Source organism: Hydra vulgaris, chromosome 09, assembly GCF_038396675.1.
Source record: "Hydra vulgaris chromosome 09, alternate assembly HydraT2T_AEP".
Taxonomy (NCBI): domain Eukaryota; kingdom Metazoa; phylum Cnidaria; class Hydrozoa; order Anthoathecata; family Hydridae; genus Hydra; species Hydra vulgaris.
In genome coordinates this window covers 26,315,415-26,336,127 of record NC_088928.1, presented here as the reverse complement: position 1 = coordinate 26,336,127, position 20,713 = coordinate 26,315,415, and the positions used below count along the sequence as shown (strand labels likewise).

The window sequence follows — 20,713 nt, the reverse complement described above, 5'->3', positions numbered from 1 at the left end:
CTGGTGTATTTTTGTTGTTTTGATTTGGAATGGGATTAAAGATATTGAAATTTTTTTTAATTAGATGGTTGCTTATTATATATATATTTTTTTAATCAGATCTAAGATGTAAAGGTTTTTTTAATGTTTTTTAGTGTTTACTTTTTTTAATTGTTAATTTTGTTGGTTTTTGTAAAGTTTCATAACTTAGCATTGTTTAATTGTCTATTCTTTAACCTTATGCAGCCTTATAACCTTATGTAGCCTTATAAACTTATGTAGCCTAATAAAGTATTATTAGTTATTAAAGAAATAAATGTACTTAACTTAACAGGCTTTTTTCTTTAACTATTTGATTTAACTTGTGTAATTAGTGTTGTTATATTGAGGAAATATTGTGTATTTAAGGTGGAATACCATATTCAAATGTTAGAAACAGTGAGCTTGGTCATCTTCTTAAGAATGGTTACAGAATAGAAAAGCCAGAAAACTGCGGAGAGCAAATGTAAGTAATAGTCAAGGATGGCCTTAAAAATAAAAATTTATTTCATATTTCTACCCAAACCTTGTATTCCTAGAGCTTCAAATATGTTTACAAACTTTAAAACTACATGGAAAATAAACAGAACTTTAGGAGTTATTGAATTTATTATTTATTATTTATTCCATTAGAAATCTGTTCATTCATGACTTTTAAACTTCTGTTCATTTTACTGGAAAACATTCCAAAATATTTTTATATATTTGAAAATAGTTAATTGCTTTGCAAATTAGATATAATGAATAAGAAAAATTTGTCTGATTTTAAAAATTACACAATTGTTGTACACCAAATATAAATTGTATGTATATATACACTAGGGTGTCCCAAAAAACAACATTTTTGAAAATAATCTGCTCCCACCCCCTGTCTAATACAAAAACACTAGGTTTAAAATTTTTTTTAAATCTTGTGTTTTTAAAAAAATTTTAACCTATATATCAAAATTATAATAATAAAAAACATAACAAATGCTTCTTTTTTTTTTGAAATAAATATTATTTTTGAAATTTTTATATAATTTCGCTTCATTTGAGTACCAGGTTGACATATTTAAAAAAAAAATTTTTTTTTTGAAAATATTACACACTAAAAAAAAAGGTAGAAATTTTTACTTTAGGGTAGGATATGTGATATACCCTTAGTAAGGTATAATTTTCTACCTTTTAGGGTAGAAAATTATATTAAAAACAATTATTTGTCATACAATTTTCTAACTTAAAGGTATAATTTTCTACCTTATAAGCTAAAAAAATATACCTTACTAAGGGTATATCACATATCCTACCTTAACTAAACATTTCTACCTTTATTTTTTAGTGTGTAGGGACCCATTAAATATTCAAGGGTCTTAAGGGACCCATTTGAAATATTTTTAATTCAAAAAAATTTCAGACCTAGTGTTTTTGTATTAGATAGATCACATTTAGGGGGTTGGAGCATATTATTTCCAAAAATGTTGTTTTTTGAGACAATACTCATTTACCCTAATATACATACACATACACTCATTTACCCTACACACACATTACACTCCACATTACACACCACATACACTCATTACACACCACATACACTCATTTACCCTAATACACCACATACACTCATTTACACACCACATACACTCATTTACCCTAATATACATACACATACACATGCACATATATACATACATACATACGTACATATATACACATATATACATACATATATACATGCATACATATACGCACATACATACATAAGCATATACATACATACATATATACATATATACATACATATATATATACATACATATACATATACATACATATACATATACATACACATACATACACATACATACACATACATACACATACATACACATACATACATACATGCATACATACATACATACATACATACATACATACATACATACATACATACATACATACATACATACATACATACACATACACATACACATACAAACATACATACATACATACATACATACATACATACATACATACATACATACATACATACATACATACATATACATACATACACATACACACATACACATACATACATATACATACATACATATATATATACATACATACATATATACATATATACATACATACATACATACATACATACATACATACATACATACATACATACATACATACATACATACATACATACATATATACACATATACGCATATACATACATACATATACGCACATACATACATACATACATACATACATACATACATACATACATACGCACGTACATACATACATACATATATGCACATATATACATACATACATACACATACATACACATACACATATATACACATACACATACATATACATACACATACACATTCACCCTAATATACATACACATGTATACACACACACACATACAATACTGCTACACACACACATTTACAATACTGCTAAAATTATTATAGATATTTTAAATTCTTAATACTTTATCTTTATTTTCATGAATAAGTCATAAGAACATATTTAATATTTAATTTCTTTCAAATAGTCTACCAAATATTTCAGTATTTAGTTTAGCCACTTTTAGTCAGTTTTGGGGGACTGTTAGACAGAGGAAACTTTGACAAGTTGCTTTAATTTTTTCACTATGGAACCACAACTGAACCAAGCATTCAATCAGTTTGGTTTTTGTTGTAATGACTACAGTGTGGATCTCATCTTTAAGTTGTTTCTTTAAGTTCTCAATTGGATTCATGTGTGGAGAGTTAAGAAAGTAACTTTAGAGACTTTTGTGCAAACCAGTCCAATTTTTTGCCAGCTGTTTTTAACCTCACTTTCCAACCCTCAAAGAGTCTGTTTTAATGCCTGAAATTTTTTTTTCATCAAACTTACAGTTTGTGCAGAAACATTCAGTTTTTCAGCAATTTTCTTCTGCTTTCCAGTTCACTTCCTTGGACTCAAGTTGTTTTACTCATGTTTAATTTGTCACTGATAAAAATGATAAATTCTGAAGATTTCCAGCAAAACTTGTTTTTCTTTGTTTAGAAACAAAAGTAGGACAGATTGTATACTATTCCAACACACTGACTTGAAAACTGATTGAAAAACCCAGTTACAAATGTCTTTTCATCTGATGCTTCCCTGTTTGGGGACTAATCACTTTAGAAACCATTTTATTTTATATACAGTAGTGTGCAAAAGTTCAGAAACACCTACTTTTTTTCAGTTTTTAACGCATTACTTTTCACAAACTTTCTCAAATAAACTGAAATTTTTACCGAATGTGCTCTATATTCTAACAATTCAAAATCCATTTCACAAAATTTTTAAAACTCACCGGTCAATTAATTTTTATTGTTTTTTTGAAAAGGCTTCTGTGCAAAAGTTTAGAAACAGTATAATAACCCGCAATTATGTCAGGTTTTTGTAAACAAAAGCATTATAAAAGGTCAAATTTTTTCTGAAATTTACTATTTGAATTAACTTGAGATATTTCAAAAGCAATGAAGTATAACTAATTGAGAAATTATTTGTGAAGTTTTATAATTCAATTATGTAGTGATATTTTAAAAGCATGGGAAAGGCTAAGGAAGTTTCAGATGAAATAAAGAAATTAATTATAAAAGCTGTGGGGAAAAAAATGACTTACAAAAGGATTTCTGAACTTTACTATGTTTCTAAACCAGGAATATGTCAAATTATGAAAAGGTTTCGTCAGCGCAAAACTATTGAAAGCAAGCCTCACTCTGGAAGACCTAAAGTTACAACTGAAAAGGCTGATAGATTATTAGTAAGGTTTTGCAAGAATAATCCTCGCATGACTGCTGTTGAGCTTAATTCAATTATGCATCAGTTTCAAGGCACAAACTGTAGTGTTGATAGAACTAAACGTTGATTACCACAAAATAATCTGTTTTCTCCGATAAATCAAAGTTTATGCTATTCAGTAGTGACGGAATTAGATATGTCAGATGTCCAATAGGAGACAGATTCAATCCAAAATATCAGTTACCTACTGTTAAACATGGAGGAGGAAATGTTATGGTTTGGGGGTGTTTTAGTCGTGACAACCTGGGTCCCATTCATCGCATAGAAAGTATTATGGACCAGAGAGTTTATTTAGACATAATGAAGAACATTATGCTGCCCCATGCAAAGGACAAAATGAATCGCAATTAGATCTTTCAACAAGATAATGACCCAAAGCATTGTGCCAGATCTGTTAAGGAATACTTTCAATCAAAAAAAATCAATGTTCTTGAATGGCCTTCACAAAGCCCAGATCTCAATCCCATTGAGCATCTTTGGGAGTACTTTGACAGGCAATTAGTTGGTAGAAAACCAACCAACAAAGACAATTTATTTGGTTTGATTAAAGAATGTTGGTATAATATTCCTCAGGATGTTCTCATTAATTTAGTTGATTCGATGCCTCGTCGCTGTGATGCTGTTTTAAAGGCAAATGGATATGCCACCAAATACTAACTTTTTTATTGAAACTATTTTATTAAAAAATTGTAAATTTTGAAAGTTTTAGTAAATATTTCAGCTTTATAGAAATAAATAATAATCCAAATTCAGCTGTTTCTAAACTTTTGCATGGAAGCCTTTTCAAAAAAAAAAAAAAAATTAATTGACCGGTGAGTTTTAAAAATTTTGTGAAATGGATTTTGAATTGTTAGAATATAGAGCACATTCGGTAAAAATTTCAGGTTATTTGAAAAAGTTTGTAAAAAGTTATGCGTTAAAAACTGAAAAAAAGTAGGTGTTTCTAAACTTTTGCACTCGATTGTATCACTTATATATATATATATATATATATATATATATATATATATATATATATATATATATATATATATATATATATATATATATATATATATATATATATATATATATACATATATACATATATATACATACAGCAACTTGATCCTTCTTATGGTTGATTACTTAAAAACCCTTGCAGACAACAATACCATTTTCAATATTTTTAAAAGAATATTTTTTTATTCAAATCAACAAGCTAATTTTGGTCCAAATAATATTTATTAAGCTAGAACTCAACTTTATAACATCAAAGTGCCCCATATATGGGGCACCTTGATCTGCACTATGGGGCACTTCGATCTTATATACAGTTTTTTACAAAATCAATAAAAAGTTGGCAATAAAGCATTATTAAAAACATAGTTCTTCAAATTTCTGCCAAGAGATTCACATTTAAAGTTTAGTGAACAAGTTTTTTCATCAGAAATTTCAAGAAATGTTTGCAAAAACTAAAAAATCAAAATTGAAAATCAAATGTCGACCAACATGAGTTGTGCCACCATGCTGCATTGGATCAGGAAGCTTGCAGGCGATATCATCTCTGATAAACTGGTACAATTGCTCACTGACAGAGATGAATTTATACGATTTTAAATTTTCTCTTTTCAAATATTTGAGCATTCGCACATTTTCTTCTTTACAGATTTGTCCAACACAATGAATAGTTTTCTTTTTTGTATCAAATTTAACAAGAACAAAATCCTTCACATTCAGTGCATCAAAGTCAAAGTTCAGGTCTGATGATTCAACTATCTGTTGAGAAGATATCATTTTAAGATCATTTTCATTGTTATCACTTTCAAGTGGTGGTAGGCAATGAGTATTATCAGAATCATCGGAAAGTTCCATTGGTTCATCGACTTCAACTGCTGCACTTGTACCATTTTTTTTTTTATTACTTTTTATCTTTCAAAGTCTCAAATTCTTCCTCAAACTCATCATCGGATTCTTCAAACTGTAGTCTTGTAGCAGCATGTTTTGTTTTAGGTTATCTTGTAGTTTTTTTTGGATCTTTCTGAACTATGTAAACTTTTTTTTTTCTGTTTGTTTTGTTTTGTTTTTTCTTTTGCCAAACAAATCTCATTTCGAACAGGAGTGTCTGTCAAAATTATTGTTTTTTGTTGCCTACTTTTAAATTGTTTTTTTCTGGCTGGAGCCATTGGAAAGGGTCTCAGAACTTTCGGTGTTATGATATTCGGGGTTTCTGTTATGGCAATAGATGGTCTTGCTACAGCAACAGAGGGTCCTGCTAATTCAGAAGAGTCTCGCTCATCCAAGCTAGCCATTTCCTGCAGATTTTCATTGGGTTTAGATATAATAGTTTCTGCAATATCTGCAATGATTTCTGGATGTTCAACAGTAGGAGTGGGTCCTTGACGATCTGTCACTGATGCTGGCAAATATTCGTCATCTGTGAAAATTTCCGGATTGAATGGTTTGATCCCGGAAACTTTAAATCCAGATTCAATGTTTTATTTTGTAAAGGCTTTACCGTATGCTTCACACACATTCGGAACAATGTCATATATATTCATCTGTCTGGTACTGGTGATTAGCCAGTTGCCGCAAGCTGCATTGTAATACCTCTTCAGAGGCCCATACATAGATCTGCCCAACGGTTGCAGCTTGTGACTGCAATGTGGTGGAAAAATAAGCATAGTTATTCCGTTTTCTTTCGCCAAATCAAGGGCTGCCACAGAAAAAATTCACTCATGGTGAATCTGTTGAAAACTGTTGCTCTTGCAAAGCTGGTAGCTCATAAAGATAATTCTAGTTTTCTTTTCATAAAGCTCTGTAACCAATCGATGCCTGCCATTTTGTTCTTAATCCATGAATTCGGACAAACTTTATTATTAGCAACACCCATTTCATATGCTAATTGTTTTTGTTCAAAGGCGAGTTGTTTTTGTTGAAAGGCCATAGTTCATCTTCGAAGCTTGAAGCAAATAATTTGATAAGCAGTCTTCTTCTTCTGTGAAGACATTTATTATCTGTGAAAAAGTGTATTAAATCTCGGTTTAAATGTAACACCCGGATTAAGTCTTTGCTTTTTAACATATCTTTTCTATGTCATACGATCGATACCAAACTCTCGAGCAACTTTATTGTTAGGCTAGTTTTTCGATAAAACTTCATCCACAGCTGCTCTCATTGTTTTGGGAAGTACCATTCCTCTATCTGTCTTCCGAATTCTATTTCTAATCATTTTCAGTCAACACCAAATCTAAAATTTTGAAAAAAATCATAAACATTTTTAGAATTTGATATAACAATTATATATATATCTTTATTCATCACAAAAATGACAGTAACATAACAAAAGAACATAAGTGATAATACAAATTCAGTCAATTAATCAATGAAGCAGCATTAATTAACTAAACATGAAGAAAAACAAGGTAAAACTAAATGAACGAGAAACAGTGACATAAATTTAGCAGCTATTTACAAATACAGATGCTCAGAATAAATTGACCAAGCGTCTGCTACGCACGGTTATAGAACCCCGACACCAAGCGTGCACCACTGCTCAATAGCCCAATCTTTTTCTTCAATGAGAACATCATGGAAAACATAAGACAAAAAATTACTCTTGTTCACAATCATCTTTAATTAAATGTTTGACCTTTCGTATTGACAGTTTCAAATCCAGCGGCAGCTGATACATATTTATGTCTATCAAAAATTCAACAAAATTAAATTGATTATTATTACTTAATCATGATAAAATAATTTACCTTTTCATTTTTTATTATTAATTTTATTTATCTAGCAAATGGAAATATTTTTTCTTTGTGCAATGAATGCATTTCAATAGTTATACTAATGTAATTAAATACAACAAATTATACATGTATCATAATTTTAGTATGGGGCAGCTTGATCCTCAGATCAACCAACCGTGTAAGAGAGATCAAGGAACCCTATGTATATATATATATATATATATATATATATATATATATATATATGTATATATATATATATATATATATATATATATATATATATATATATATATATATATATATATATATATGTATATATATATATATATATATATATATATATATATATATATATATATATATATATATATATATATATATATATTACCAAACGGTTGTAACAGCACAAACTTTGTAATAAGTCTAATAAATATAACAATTTTTTTCAATTTCAATAACATTTCGATTATCCAATGATCATTTTCAAGTATAAAATTATTAAATACAAAAACTATTTAATATATAGTGAAAACAAACAAAATTAATTTTTGTTTTCACTATATAAGGGTTGTCCATAAAGTACGTACGCCGAAAATTTTGAAATTTGACCCTCCCCCCTGTTGCCATGCGTACTTTTATGTCCCCCCTTTTTTCCAAACTCTAAGCCTGTAGCTGCTTCAAAGGATCTCACATACCTGAAAGAATATGTGAGCAGTTTAGACCATATGTAATGAGTATAGCATTACAAAAAAATTGTATTGTATTGCTAAAGACAATGCTGCCCGCATGAGAAAAGCATTGTTTCCCTATTGAACAAGAAGATGATATATACAATTAAGATTATCTTAATGATCCAGGACTCTGGAATGATCTTACGTTGGAAGACCAGAAAACAGTTGATAATAATTATTATTAATATGTTGTTATTAGTGTTAATGTTATTACTATTGTTATTATTATTATCATTATTAGTTTTATTATTGTTATTATTATTATCATATTAGTGTTATTTTTATTGTTATTATTACTATTATTGCTATTATTGTTATTATTATTATTTTTATTGTTATTATTATTATTGATATTGTTATTATTAATTTTTAATCTTATTAAGAGATATTGAGATTGTGGATCTTCAAACAGAAGAACTTTTCTATTTTATGACAAATTGTTGGGTAGCTGTTGATCAAGATAATAGCTGTTACAAAAAAAAAACATGTTGCTTTTACTCTCCAGCTGGTTGTGCAAGATATGGAGATAAAATATGGAGATGGGTTGAAAGAAATAAAATTGATTTGAAATGATTTTTTCTTATTTTAAGTTATTAAAAACCAGTATACTTCTTCATAAAAGCACAACATTCAAAATAGCCTTTAGGCTGAATTTGGAAAAAAAATCATACCTGCTTTTGTCGAAACTAGATGGAACTCAACACTGCAACAAGGTAATTTACTAATCTGACAATTTCATACTTAGCCAAGTTCTAGAGAGAACTGGTCATATAGAATATTTTATAACAGTGGAGTCAGTTAAAGATTTTCTAAAACCATTTGGAGAAGCAACAGGTTGATGCAAGGAAAAAAGATTCATTCAAGAGTCACAATAAGTTTAGTTGTTCCATCAGTTTTGTCAATTAGTTACCACCTTAGAAAATGGAAACTTAGGTTCAATTTATGAGCAACCTAGTTCAAAGTGTCCAGACATTTTTAAATAAATGTTTTCTTGGTTTTTTCATCAATGAGAAGAAAAATGACAAGACCCCAAATTAGAATGACTGCCTGCTCCTTTTCATATCAAGCTTTCAATGTAGCTACCTTGAATTCAGCTTTTTCTTTATTTGAGAGGAACATTGTTTGTTTTCAATTCTAATGTTAAGGAGGAAGTGTGACAAAGATTAAAAGGGAAATGTTGAGTCAAATTTTTTCTTACTTTATTCCATGTGATATTTATGAAATACCCAAATAAAAAATTTTTATTTACCACCAACACTTTTTTTAACTCCTTTTTTATATATTTCTTGCAAGAGCTGATACAACCTGTTTTGGACTTTCCCGAGTTAAATCAGTATGTTAATTCACATAATGCCTCAAGTGACACATGTCATGAAAGATTAAGAAGATGGAGAACTGTTGGTGACAAATTTTCAATACTCTTAGATGCACCTATATGCAAATACACATTGATCCGATTTTGTGGGAGCATCAGAGGCTAATTTACAAAGAAGAAAATCTTACATATCTTGGTTTTGGGTTAAATTCTGCCCCAAAAATTATGTCTTCAATCTTAGGCAGTGTGTTGAATCTCGATTCAGGCATTAGTGAAGCAGCTGACCACTACATTGACGATATAATTGTTAATTTGAAACAAACATCAGTTGGAAATGTCGTAAATCATTTGGCGTCTTATAGATTGGTAAACAAAGAGCTGGACCAATGTGATGGTGCACGAATGGTGGGTTTGCAACTATTTAGAAATGAAAGTCACAAGATATTAAAAATTAAAAAGTAACAGGATGGAGACTTTTTTCAATATGTGAACAATTATTAGGTCACTATCCTGTTGGAGGCTGGCTCAGAATTGCCTGCAGTTTTATACAATGTTATAGCCAAGGAGATGCTTGAGATGATCTAATCGAAGATCAAGCTAAGTTATGGTTGATTGAAATATTGTGTTGGTTGGAAGTTAGTGATTATGTAAGAGGGAAATAGAATGCTGAAGGGATTCAAAATGGAGCAACATTGGGGTGTGATGCAAGCAGCATTGCAATGGGAGTTGCTATAGAATATGATGGCATAATAATTGAGAATGCAGCCTGGCTTCGAAGTGTTTATGATGTCATGCATATTAATATTGCTGAATTAGATGCTGTGGTGTGTGGGATAAACTTGGCCACTAAGTGGGATATGAAGGACCTGTAAGTATTCACTGATTCAGTAATAGTTCATGAATGGTTAAAAAGTATGCTGACTAAAAGTCATATGGTTTGAATAAATAAATTATCAGAAATGTGTATTAAAAGAAGACTTTCTCTGATGCAAGACTTAATAAAAGAATATAATATGAACATCCCGTTGAAATTGGTTCTGTCCTCCAAAGACAAACATGACGTGTTGACAAGAGTTTCAAAGACCTGGTTAAATAAGCTTTCAGGAAGAAATACTAAAGAGCTATGTGGAGTAAATATTTGCAGATGAAATTCGTAATTGTCACTCAAAACATCATTTTGGCGTTAATTGGACATTGTTTACAGTGCAACAAAGACTTCAGCACATTTTGAGAAAAGACAGTGTTAAAGAATGTGTACACAAATGTTGTCAATCAAATTCAATTGATCCAGCACCAATAAATTGGAAACATGGAGTGCTTAATGTACCAGATACATGGTATCGCATTGCTTGTGATGTGACTCACTACAAAGGGTTGCCCTATTTATCAATGATTGGTTGTGAACCAAGTTGGTTTGCAGTTTAGAGAAATTCACCTCGCAAAGATACCACAAAATAAGTGTAGTAAGTCAATTGGAATCAATATAATGTAAGGAATGGTTTGTAAAAAAGATGTATAGATGTGCATCTAGACCATTAGGAAATAGGATTGTGGAGCATAACCACTGCACAGTAAAATGAACAGCTGAGAGGCCACAAATATGTCCATTACTAGCGGTATTTAGGTACAATTCAACACCAACAATGGGAAAACAAGAGGAATCTGCGCCTGCTTCTCAAGAAAATAAGTGCGTCAGGCGTCTATCAATTCAAGAGGAGAAAAACACTGAAACTAAGGAAAGATCAGAACGAGTTATGGAAACTTATAGAATTTGAGAAAAAGTTTATGTTTGCCCCGCTGGTAAATTGGTACTGTAACTGACATACTCACAAACACAAATATTGAAATTGACAGTGTATATGTACAAGATGTGAGAATAGTTCTTGCCTCAAATTTTACAAATGCTTTAAGTAAAATTATTACCAGTGAAGAGGTGATGAAATTGAATTTGAAAATGATGAAATTGAATTTTAAATATTTTTTTAAAATATTAAGATTTAAATATTTTTGTTGCCCAACAAGAAGGAATCAAAGCAATAGTTATTGACATTGAGGAGAAAACTGATATAGAGAAATAGTTAATATATTATTACCGTCAATCAGGCGGTCAACCAAGAAAAGGAAAAAGTCAACATTTTTAAATGTAACTAAAGAACTTTAGTTCTTGGCATCACCATTTATAAATATATATATATAGGACAATCTAAATTATTGCGATAACGATTGACTGAAAAAAATTGAGTTTTATCTGTATTGAAGTTCACTAGCAGAAGTGAGATCCTTTTCAAGCTCAAATGCCCCCTCCAAGCAATAAGATAGTGTTGGTTTCTTATCATGACAAGAATAAATAGTAGTATCATCAGCAAACAATGCTGCCTTAGAATAAGAAGAAGAGTGCTGTCCATTGAGGACAACTTTTATATTACAATTGCAAAGAAGGATTCAATAATCTTAAAGATGTTACCAGATACCCCATAAGAAGAAAGCTTATGAAGAAGACCAGCATGCTAAACTTTATCAAAAGCTTTAGGAATGTCAAGAGTGATGGCCTTAACCTCTCCACCTTTATCTAATGTACAATAAAACCTATCGGTTATCACTGCTAGCAAATCAGCTGTAGAATGAGAAGATCGAAATCCATATTGATGATCAGAAAGTAAGTTATTAGATTCAAGATGAAAAATTAAGTGCTTGTTAATTAAAGATTCAAAAACCTTGCTTATGATAGGAAGAAGACAAATGGGATAGTAGTTAGACGAATCAGATCGCTCTCCAGAATTTTTGAAGATAGGGATAACAAATGCTGCTTTCCAGCAGGCTGGAAAATAAGACTGATAAGCACTTGTTGAATAGTTTTGAGATATAGACGACAGCTCCAGAGAACACTTATGCAAGACAATAACAGGTATGTTGTCCGGGCCACAAGCTGTAGAAGAGTCTAGGCAGGAAATCACTTTAGATACAGAAGCTGGAGTGATATGAATGTCAAGCAATGGATCAACCTGTTTGTTGGCAATATCTGGTAGAACGCAACTAGTGGAATCAAGAGATGATATTGATGAAAAGTTTTTAGCAAACAATTCAGCTTTGTTTTTAGGTGAGGTGACAAAGTCTGAACCATACAAGAAAGGTGGAATTAAAGATTTGCCCTTATTTTTAATACTATTAAAGATTCTGCAGAAGTCACGAGAGCCTAATTTTTGAGATGAGATATGAGATTTCATGACCTGAGAATAGCGGGCTTTTGCATTAGACAATGTTTTCTAGCAGTAATAAACAGACATCTGTTTTCTGGAAAATTATTTTGCTGATAAATATGGAAGTAACGGTTTCAATTGGCAATCGCAGCAGCACAATGTGAGAAAAACCATGGAGGAGAGTGAGGCTGAATCCACAAAGTTTTGTAAGAAGCACATTTGTCGACAGGAAGACAAAAGATTTCTACCCAAGGGCCATCATGAAGAAAATCACGGAAAGAATTAGAGTCAGCTTTACTAAGAGGTACGATAATAGGGGGATTCGTGTGATGAAGAAGAATGAGATATTAATTTTAGAGAGATCAAACTGTGATCAGAAGCACCTAAGGGTGAATGTGGAGAAACTGAGCACTGACAAGGATCAGAAACAAGATATAAGTCGAGTGGAGAAGGTAAATAATTCGGGTTGTCTGGAAAACGAAAGGAAAGTTGAAAAACGTTGGAAAGTTGAATTTGAAAGTTGGCTTTAATGCCTGCAGAATCACTGACACTAGAGCCAAGCCATTTGGAGTGGGGAGCATTAAAGTCACCGATTAACATAACCAGCAATATATATCATTGAAAGTAATGATTCTGCTTGAACTTTATTCTCGAGTTCTGGTAAGTTATCAAAAATTTCGCACTCCTGCTCATTTAAACTTCAAAAACAGTTTTTACAGGAATGACCATTTGTACAATCATCAAAACTAACTTTTATAACTGTAAAGATAGCTTTGCATGTTGGATTTTAACTTTTTCTATGACGGATTGAGCAGTTATATAATAGGTTCCTCCAGAACCCCGGCAAAGCTTGCTAACAGTTCTCTCTAATAGATTAGTTGTGAACCACCCCAGGATAACATAATCATATCCACAATCCAAAAGATATCTTGCGATGTTTACTAACCCCCTACACACATGAGAAATACATTTAGATGTATCTTTTGTAAGCTGCTTAATACGTTTTGAGCCTGATTTTTTCATTTTTTCAACCATATCTGCCACATCTAATAAGAATAGCAGGCTTTTGTCTGTGTGTGATCTTATAACTGCACGGTACTCATTTTTAAACGAATATCTGCTCCAACACCTTTCACAAATTTTCCAAAACTTCGCAAATATAGAAATAACTTTATGTCGCTCAATTGGTTTTGGAGAGATTAAATTTCATTTAATTTGCTAAGTTTTAGAAGATTAACAGATTCCAACTTATAAAGATTTACTAAATCACTCCATTTTACATGTTTGTTGCCTTCAAACTCAAAAACTAATTCTCTGCTTTTTTCAGTCAACCAATTATTACGAACACACTTCATGACATGAACATAATCAAATAACAAAAATTTGTTTTCATTATCTTCGCACCAAGGTTTTTCTTCAATTTTATTCATCATTTTAAAAAACTTTTGATTTACTTCAGTTTGACAACAGTTTTGCATTGGATTGATTGTTAATTGTTTCAATAATTGGTTTGCATTGTTTAAAAAGAAAACCAGAATCTAAGTGACTAATTGGAATCATTTTTACTAAAAACTCTGGTCCACCAAATAAACATTTTACCATTACAGCCAACATGGTTTTGGCAAGGACACCGGGTTAATCAGCAGAATTTCCAAATAATACACACATAATACACCTCCATGATAAGTTAATGTGGATTTAATATAAACTTCATCAACCAGCAATTTACATTTACGTTGTGTATTTTCAATACTCATCATAACATTTTTCAAAAGTTCCAGATCTTGTGATCCGACTTTTGAAGTGATTCTTGTCATAGTTCTTATACTGGGTAAATTTTAATCAAGACCTGGATACAACAAAATACTCAAATGCTCGAGTAATTATATCAAGTAAATTGACCAACTATCTTTTAAGACATACAATCCATATGTTCGAGTAATACATTTTTTTTATGGCAAATATCTTTATTTTTTAAGTAACGTATGATTTTATCAAAAACTTACAACATGATGATGTTGACATTAAAATGGAAATACTGCAGGATGACCCAAGATCAAACGAAGTTAATGTTAAATCCTATTAATGATAACTAAAAACTTTGGAATACCACATACAAATTCTTTTGACTGAATGTAAACAACATCATTATTGTCATTTATGTTGTATACAATAAGATCATTACTACGCAAGAGCCTCTCTTTCATCACATCAAATCGATAAAAATCATGTTCTTTAAAGCTATCTAGTTCATCTGATGTTGTATTTCTTACACTAGACGATGACAATTTTGTTGTTCTGGGTCTAGAAAAAGGTAAACTAAGACAGCTAGCTGGTATGTTACAAAAGACAGTTGGTGGTTTTGTAGGACGTTTTCCTCAATAAAATATAAAAGATTTCCTATCTATAGACCAATGAAGTTGGCACACCACAGTGTACTTATTTACAATCAGATTTTTTCTTGGGATAGCCTTTATCCACTTTTCTTTTTCGTATTCATCACTAGGAAACCGATAAGCTGACACCTTTGTAGTTGATGACGCATAACCACTATTACAGCATGGAACATAACATTTTCGAGGCATAATTGATAACTTCTTGTTAGATAAATATGTTGCACTTTACAAAAAGATTAACCTTAAACATTTTTTCGTTGCTGATTAGATAACGCTACACAGTCGCTTAAAATTTGTGTTCAGACCAATCGCTGTTGATTATTACCATCGCAAAACAAAAATATTTTATTCCATGTAAATCTATCCATATAAAATCGGCCTCCAGTCAAAAGATATTTTATCGCGATGTCAAGGCCTGTATTTCTAGAAGGCCATGTTAAAAATACATTATAAGTTGTTTACTACTTGAATCTTATCACCTTGAGACTTGGATTTTGTTAGACTTGACTCGAGAATGGAATTGAACTGGCTTTGTTTGACTTGGTTTTTGTTTGTTGATGCCATTGCTTAAACATTTTATAAAATCTTTTAGCAATGGCATCAACAAATGTATTGACAACCAATCAAATTAAACGCTTGTCAAAATGGCTTATCAAGATTTGTAAAGGTAGAAAAAGAAATTAGGAGTAAGAAAAAGATTTTACTTCTTTTTCAATCCTCGCTACTTGATTTATGCAAAAATTAGATGTAGTGAGCCTAATGCAATAGGCAATAATAAAATATCAGAGACTTCCGATATAGAAACACTTTAGATATAAGATGAAACCTTTTGGTTGCCATGATTAGATAAATTAAAATAATTTCTCACTCACGCTACTGAACTGAAAACATATGAACACGCTACTGAACTGAAAACATTAATAGGGTCGATGTATATAATAATTTCTCACACACGCTAACATATGAACTCAAAACATATGAACACGCAAACATATGAACTGAAAACATTAATAGGGTCGAAGTATAATAATTTCACACACGCTAATATTTGAACTAAAAACATTAATAGGGTCGATATATCATAGCAATATATTTAATGTATATTAGAAGTTTTTATTTGAGGTAATCATTTAAAATCATTTAAATTGAGGTAATCATTTAAAATGTGAAAGAATATGTTCCGTTTGTTAAATATCTTTGCATTTGCTGCTTCAGGAATGTCAAGGATTTAATACCAATAAAGAATAACCAAAAAAATATGTTGGTATTGATATGTTTAAAAAAGGACAAAGCTTTAAGAAGGGTAAGTATTTAAGACCAATAAATCATGATGAAACAACTTATTTAAATTTAAATCATGAGAAAAAAAATTACACAAACATCAAAACTATATTCTTGAAAAATTATTCAAACGATAACCCAGACCTTTCTACCATGCTTTGCTCAAAATGCAGAAAAATGCTTGCTGGGACTGACCCTTATTTAACTGTGACCGTATTATAAAATTAGAATATATAGTTATAATGTGCTTTAGGTAAAGTTTAGTACTATAAGTTTACTACAAAATATAGAGCTGAATGCCGAAGTTTTACATGTGAAAATGGGCACAAATTAATAATGAAAAAATGTACACGGAGCATAGAAACATTGAAAAAAAAAAAACGCGCACAAAAATACTTTTCAGTTTAAACGATATCTTTTTATTTTTTATATCTTTTTACTTTCTTTAGGTATGATTTGATGCAAAAGTGTTGGAATGAAAACCCGTTACTGCGTCCAACATTTACAGAGTTACGAGAGCACTTTGATGAGATTATTGGTCAGGAAAATAACTACTTCAGTTTTGACATAAATGAGAGAAAAAATTACTATAATTTCGCCTCTTTTGATAGATTTTCTACTGACAATGAAAAAGACGACCTTAATTTAGAATCCGGACTAATAAGAAAGTGATTATTTTTGAAAAACCTTTATTTAAAATCGTTTTTTAAAGAACGATTGATGCAATTAAAAGCGTTTTTAGAAAGTTTAATGCCATGAGTTTAGAAGATTTCTCTCTGGCTGTTTATTTTTATTGGATTTTATTTATTTTTTTGATATTTTATAAAATTGTGTATTTTTTTAATATAAATAGCTAACTTAAAAAAACTCGGGCTTTTGTGAACTTTACAATGAGATTTTGACTCCATCCCATCATAGCCCTTGAAATTGTTTTAGTTCATATGTTTTTGCATCGTCTTCCAACGTTCAACACAAAAATCTCCTGGTTATGAAGCTACACTTCGTCACTTTTAAAATCAAATTTACCGAATTTTCCATACCCCGTTTTGTCAAAAAAACAAATGGAAAACAAATGTTTTCTATCGAGCAACAGATATTTCTGTGGAGCACCAGCTGTTACTCCATAAAAATTCTCTAACCAGTACAACAATATTTTGAAATTTGTGTGTTTTCGAAAAAGTTCTCGATTCGTATTGATACTGGTCATTTTTTTAGAATATTCTTGAAATGATAGAATTGTCTAGAAGATCCGAGAAATTTTCATAAAATAATAGAACTTTTAAAAAAATTTTAAAAAGTTCTCGAACTGTCCACAAGCAGTCATACAAGTAAAAAGCAACAGGTAAATGCAAAAGCATCTTCAGACGTCAATTTCACCTGCAACGTTAGCTTAATAAGCAATAACGATTCGCGTCACTTCTTTGTAACAACACTAAGTAATTTGACTTAATTAAAGTCACATTAATTAAATGCTATTCTTTGTGCAGCTAACAACATTTGATCGATGGGTTCCGCTTTTGAATCGAATGACATACTTGCTATGAATCGTCTTTTGGCACAAGAATTCGATTCATAAAGTTCTTTTGTTACTCAGTGTAGTTAAGGAGAGATCCGAAGCGTTCAAACTCTTTCGTTTTCAAAAAATGCCGTTCTACTTTGTGAGCGTTTTGATTGGTTTTTTTTTTTTTGATCAAGAAGCTCGTTGTTTTATTTTGTTTAAAATATTCGGTGATTTTATTATCTACGAGTTTCAGGTTTTAGCTTAATGCTATGGGACAGAAGTTATATAAAAGCCAAACGCTCCTGTTTAGTAATTTATTCAAACGACTACAAAGAGATTATAAAAGTAAATTGCTACGAGTGAAAACTAATGTCAAAAGTTCTCTTTTAACGTTTTAACTGTTTACGGAAAGATAAAATAAGAGGTTCTTAGTCATTTAATGAATATTTTAATGCTGTAAACACGGAGACTTTTTACTTTAGAATAAAAGAGACATTTTTGGAATGTAAATACTTTACACATTTGTTTCAGCTGTTTTTATAACGCTGCCCCGTCGCATTTTTTGTATTTTAGTGGTAGTTTTGTTTGATTGATGCTTTGGTTAAAAAAAGATTTATAAAAAAATAATAAATTATATCAGAAAAGCTTAAATTCTACTTTTTAAAAATATATAACTGTAATTGTCGAAAATAAGTGGAAAGCACAAAAAATTGAAGTTTAAAAATGTAAATTTTTGTTTTCAAGAAATGCAAATCGTTCGGACCTCTCCGCTGAGTAGTCGAACTCTTTTTGCTCGTCCATCAAATTTTTTTGTTCGACCTCATTTTACTGATTCATCAAACTCTTTTGTTGGTTGGCCTTTTTTTGTTGATTCTTCAAATTCTTTTCTTGGCCAACCTTTTCTTGCTGATTCATTTTTAGTTATTCATCTTAGTTTGCTGGTGACTTAACAAAACCATTTGTTTTAAAAAGAAGATTAAGTTAAGCCTAATTTTTACTATCAAATAAATATATTTTTTGCTACGATGCAGACCATAGTGCCACTTACTTTGCAAGGGTTAGTTAGAAATTCTTCTTTTATTAACATTTATTTGTCTTTTCTGACCTAAATCCAGTGACGGATACAGGAGGGGGAGGGGGATAGTGAGTATGCATTCCCCCCACCTTCACCACCACAACCACCAAAATCTGAACGTCCTATCTGAAATATCTTAGACATGGAATTTTTTTTTTTAAAAAGAAACGCAAATGTAATACAAAATACAAAAATATTTCAAGATTCCCCCCCCCCCTCCTCCCCCATCGCATGATCATAATGAATTTAAATCCACTTTCAAAAGTACTTTTCACATTATCAAAAGTACTTTTTTCACATTATCAAAAGTACTTTTCGAAACTTGAAAACATTTCACAATATTTCTTAAATTGATTTCATCCGTTTATTTTAGTTTACAACAATAATACTTACAAAGTAAAAAAAAAATTTAACAACAATAAATTCTTTCGGTTTTTCGATCGATCAGTGGGACATCAAAAATATACTTTAGAAGAATTTTATTTTAAATTATGAACTATAAAACCTACAAGAACTATATAACAAGAACAACATAAGACGAAAAAATAAATATTTTTGTTCAAATCTTTTTATCCCACCGTAAAGACTTGAAACTAAGTAGATCTAATGGCATGTTGGCCAAAATTCGCCGTTATATTAATCTTGAAACACTCTTAAACATATACCATGCTATTTTTCTCTGAACACCGCTCTCATATTAATGGATATAAATCTATAAAATATCAAAGCATCAAAACTTGGATCCACCTTACTTATGAACTAAAAGCTCTCAATTCACTCTCAACCTCTAAAACTAGTTTATTGTACTTTTTATTAAAACTAGTTTATTGTAATTTTTATTTAAAAAAAGTTACGAAAAAAGTTAGTTAAAAAGTGTACAGTATTTCTAATTTCAATAACCAATTTTCTTGTCTTTAATATTGTTTATTATTACTGTTATTAATAAAACACGTTTGATATTTCTAATTTCTACCATAATTTTTGTTATCATTACTATTGCTTATTGTTATTTTTATAAATTTTTACATTACTACTATTAATTACTTTTAACTATTATTACTAATAGTTAAATAATTACTCAGTGGAAAATCACGTAGCTAAGAATTAAGAAAGTGACTTGTTAGAAACGTAATGTCTGATAGTGGGTTTCTGATAGTGGCTACAAACACCTTCAAATATTGTTATTATTACTATTATTATAGTAATTAATATTGTTATTATTAGTGTATTGTTGTTATAATAGTTATTATTTTTATTACTGTCATTATTGTTATTGTTATATTATTATTGTTAAATTATTATAGTATAACTTTTTATAATTACAACAATTGAAAATTCTCCAACAAAGTTAAAATTTATGTATGTATGTATATATATATATATATATATATATATATATATATATATATATATATATATATATATATATATATATATATATATATATATATAATATATATATATACATATACATAATAAATACGTTATATGAAATAACATTATAATTACGTAAATTTAATGTTTAATTCAACATGTGTTCATCATTACGAAAATTTATTAAGCACGTAAGCTTGGCAATGATTTTTTTGTATTTGTGGCACACATTGTTGAAA

At 30.0% G+C, this 20,713-nt stretch overlaps 1 protein-coding gene across 3 annotated transcripts in view; it reads left to right on the top strand.

Moving 5' to 3' along the window:
- LOC100201536 (receptor-like tyrosine-protein kinase kin-16) overlaps positions 1–17,412 on the top strand; it is a 120,827-nt gene extending 103,415 nt beyond the window's left edge. For all 3 annotated transcript variants that reach the window (XM_065805178.1, XM_065805179.1, XM_065805180.1), the window contains 2 exons: positions 388–484; positions 16,974–17,412. In XM_065805178.1, coding sequence (XP_065661250.1) covers positions 388–484; positions 16,974–17,196 — 320 coding nt within the window. In that variant the 3' untranslated portion in view covers positions 17,197–17,412. The remainder of the gene's footprint in view (positions 1–387; positions 485–16,973) is intronic.
- The last annotated feature ends 3,301 nt before the right edge of the window (positions 17,413–20,713 follow it).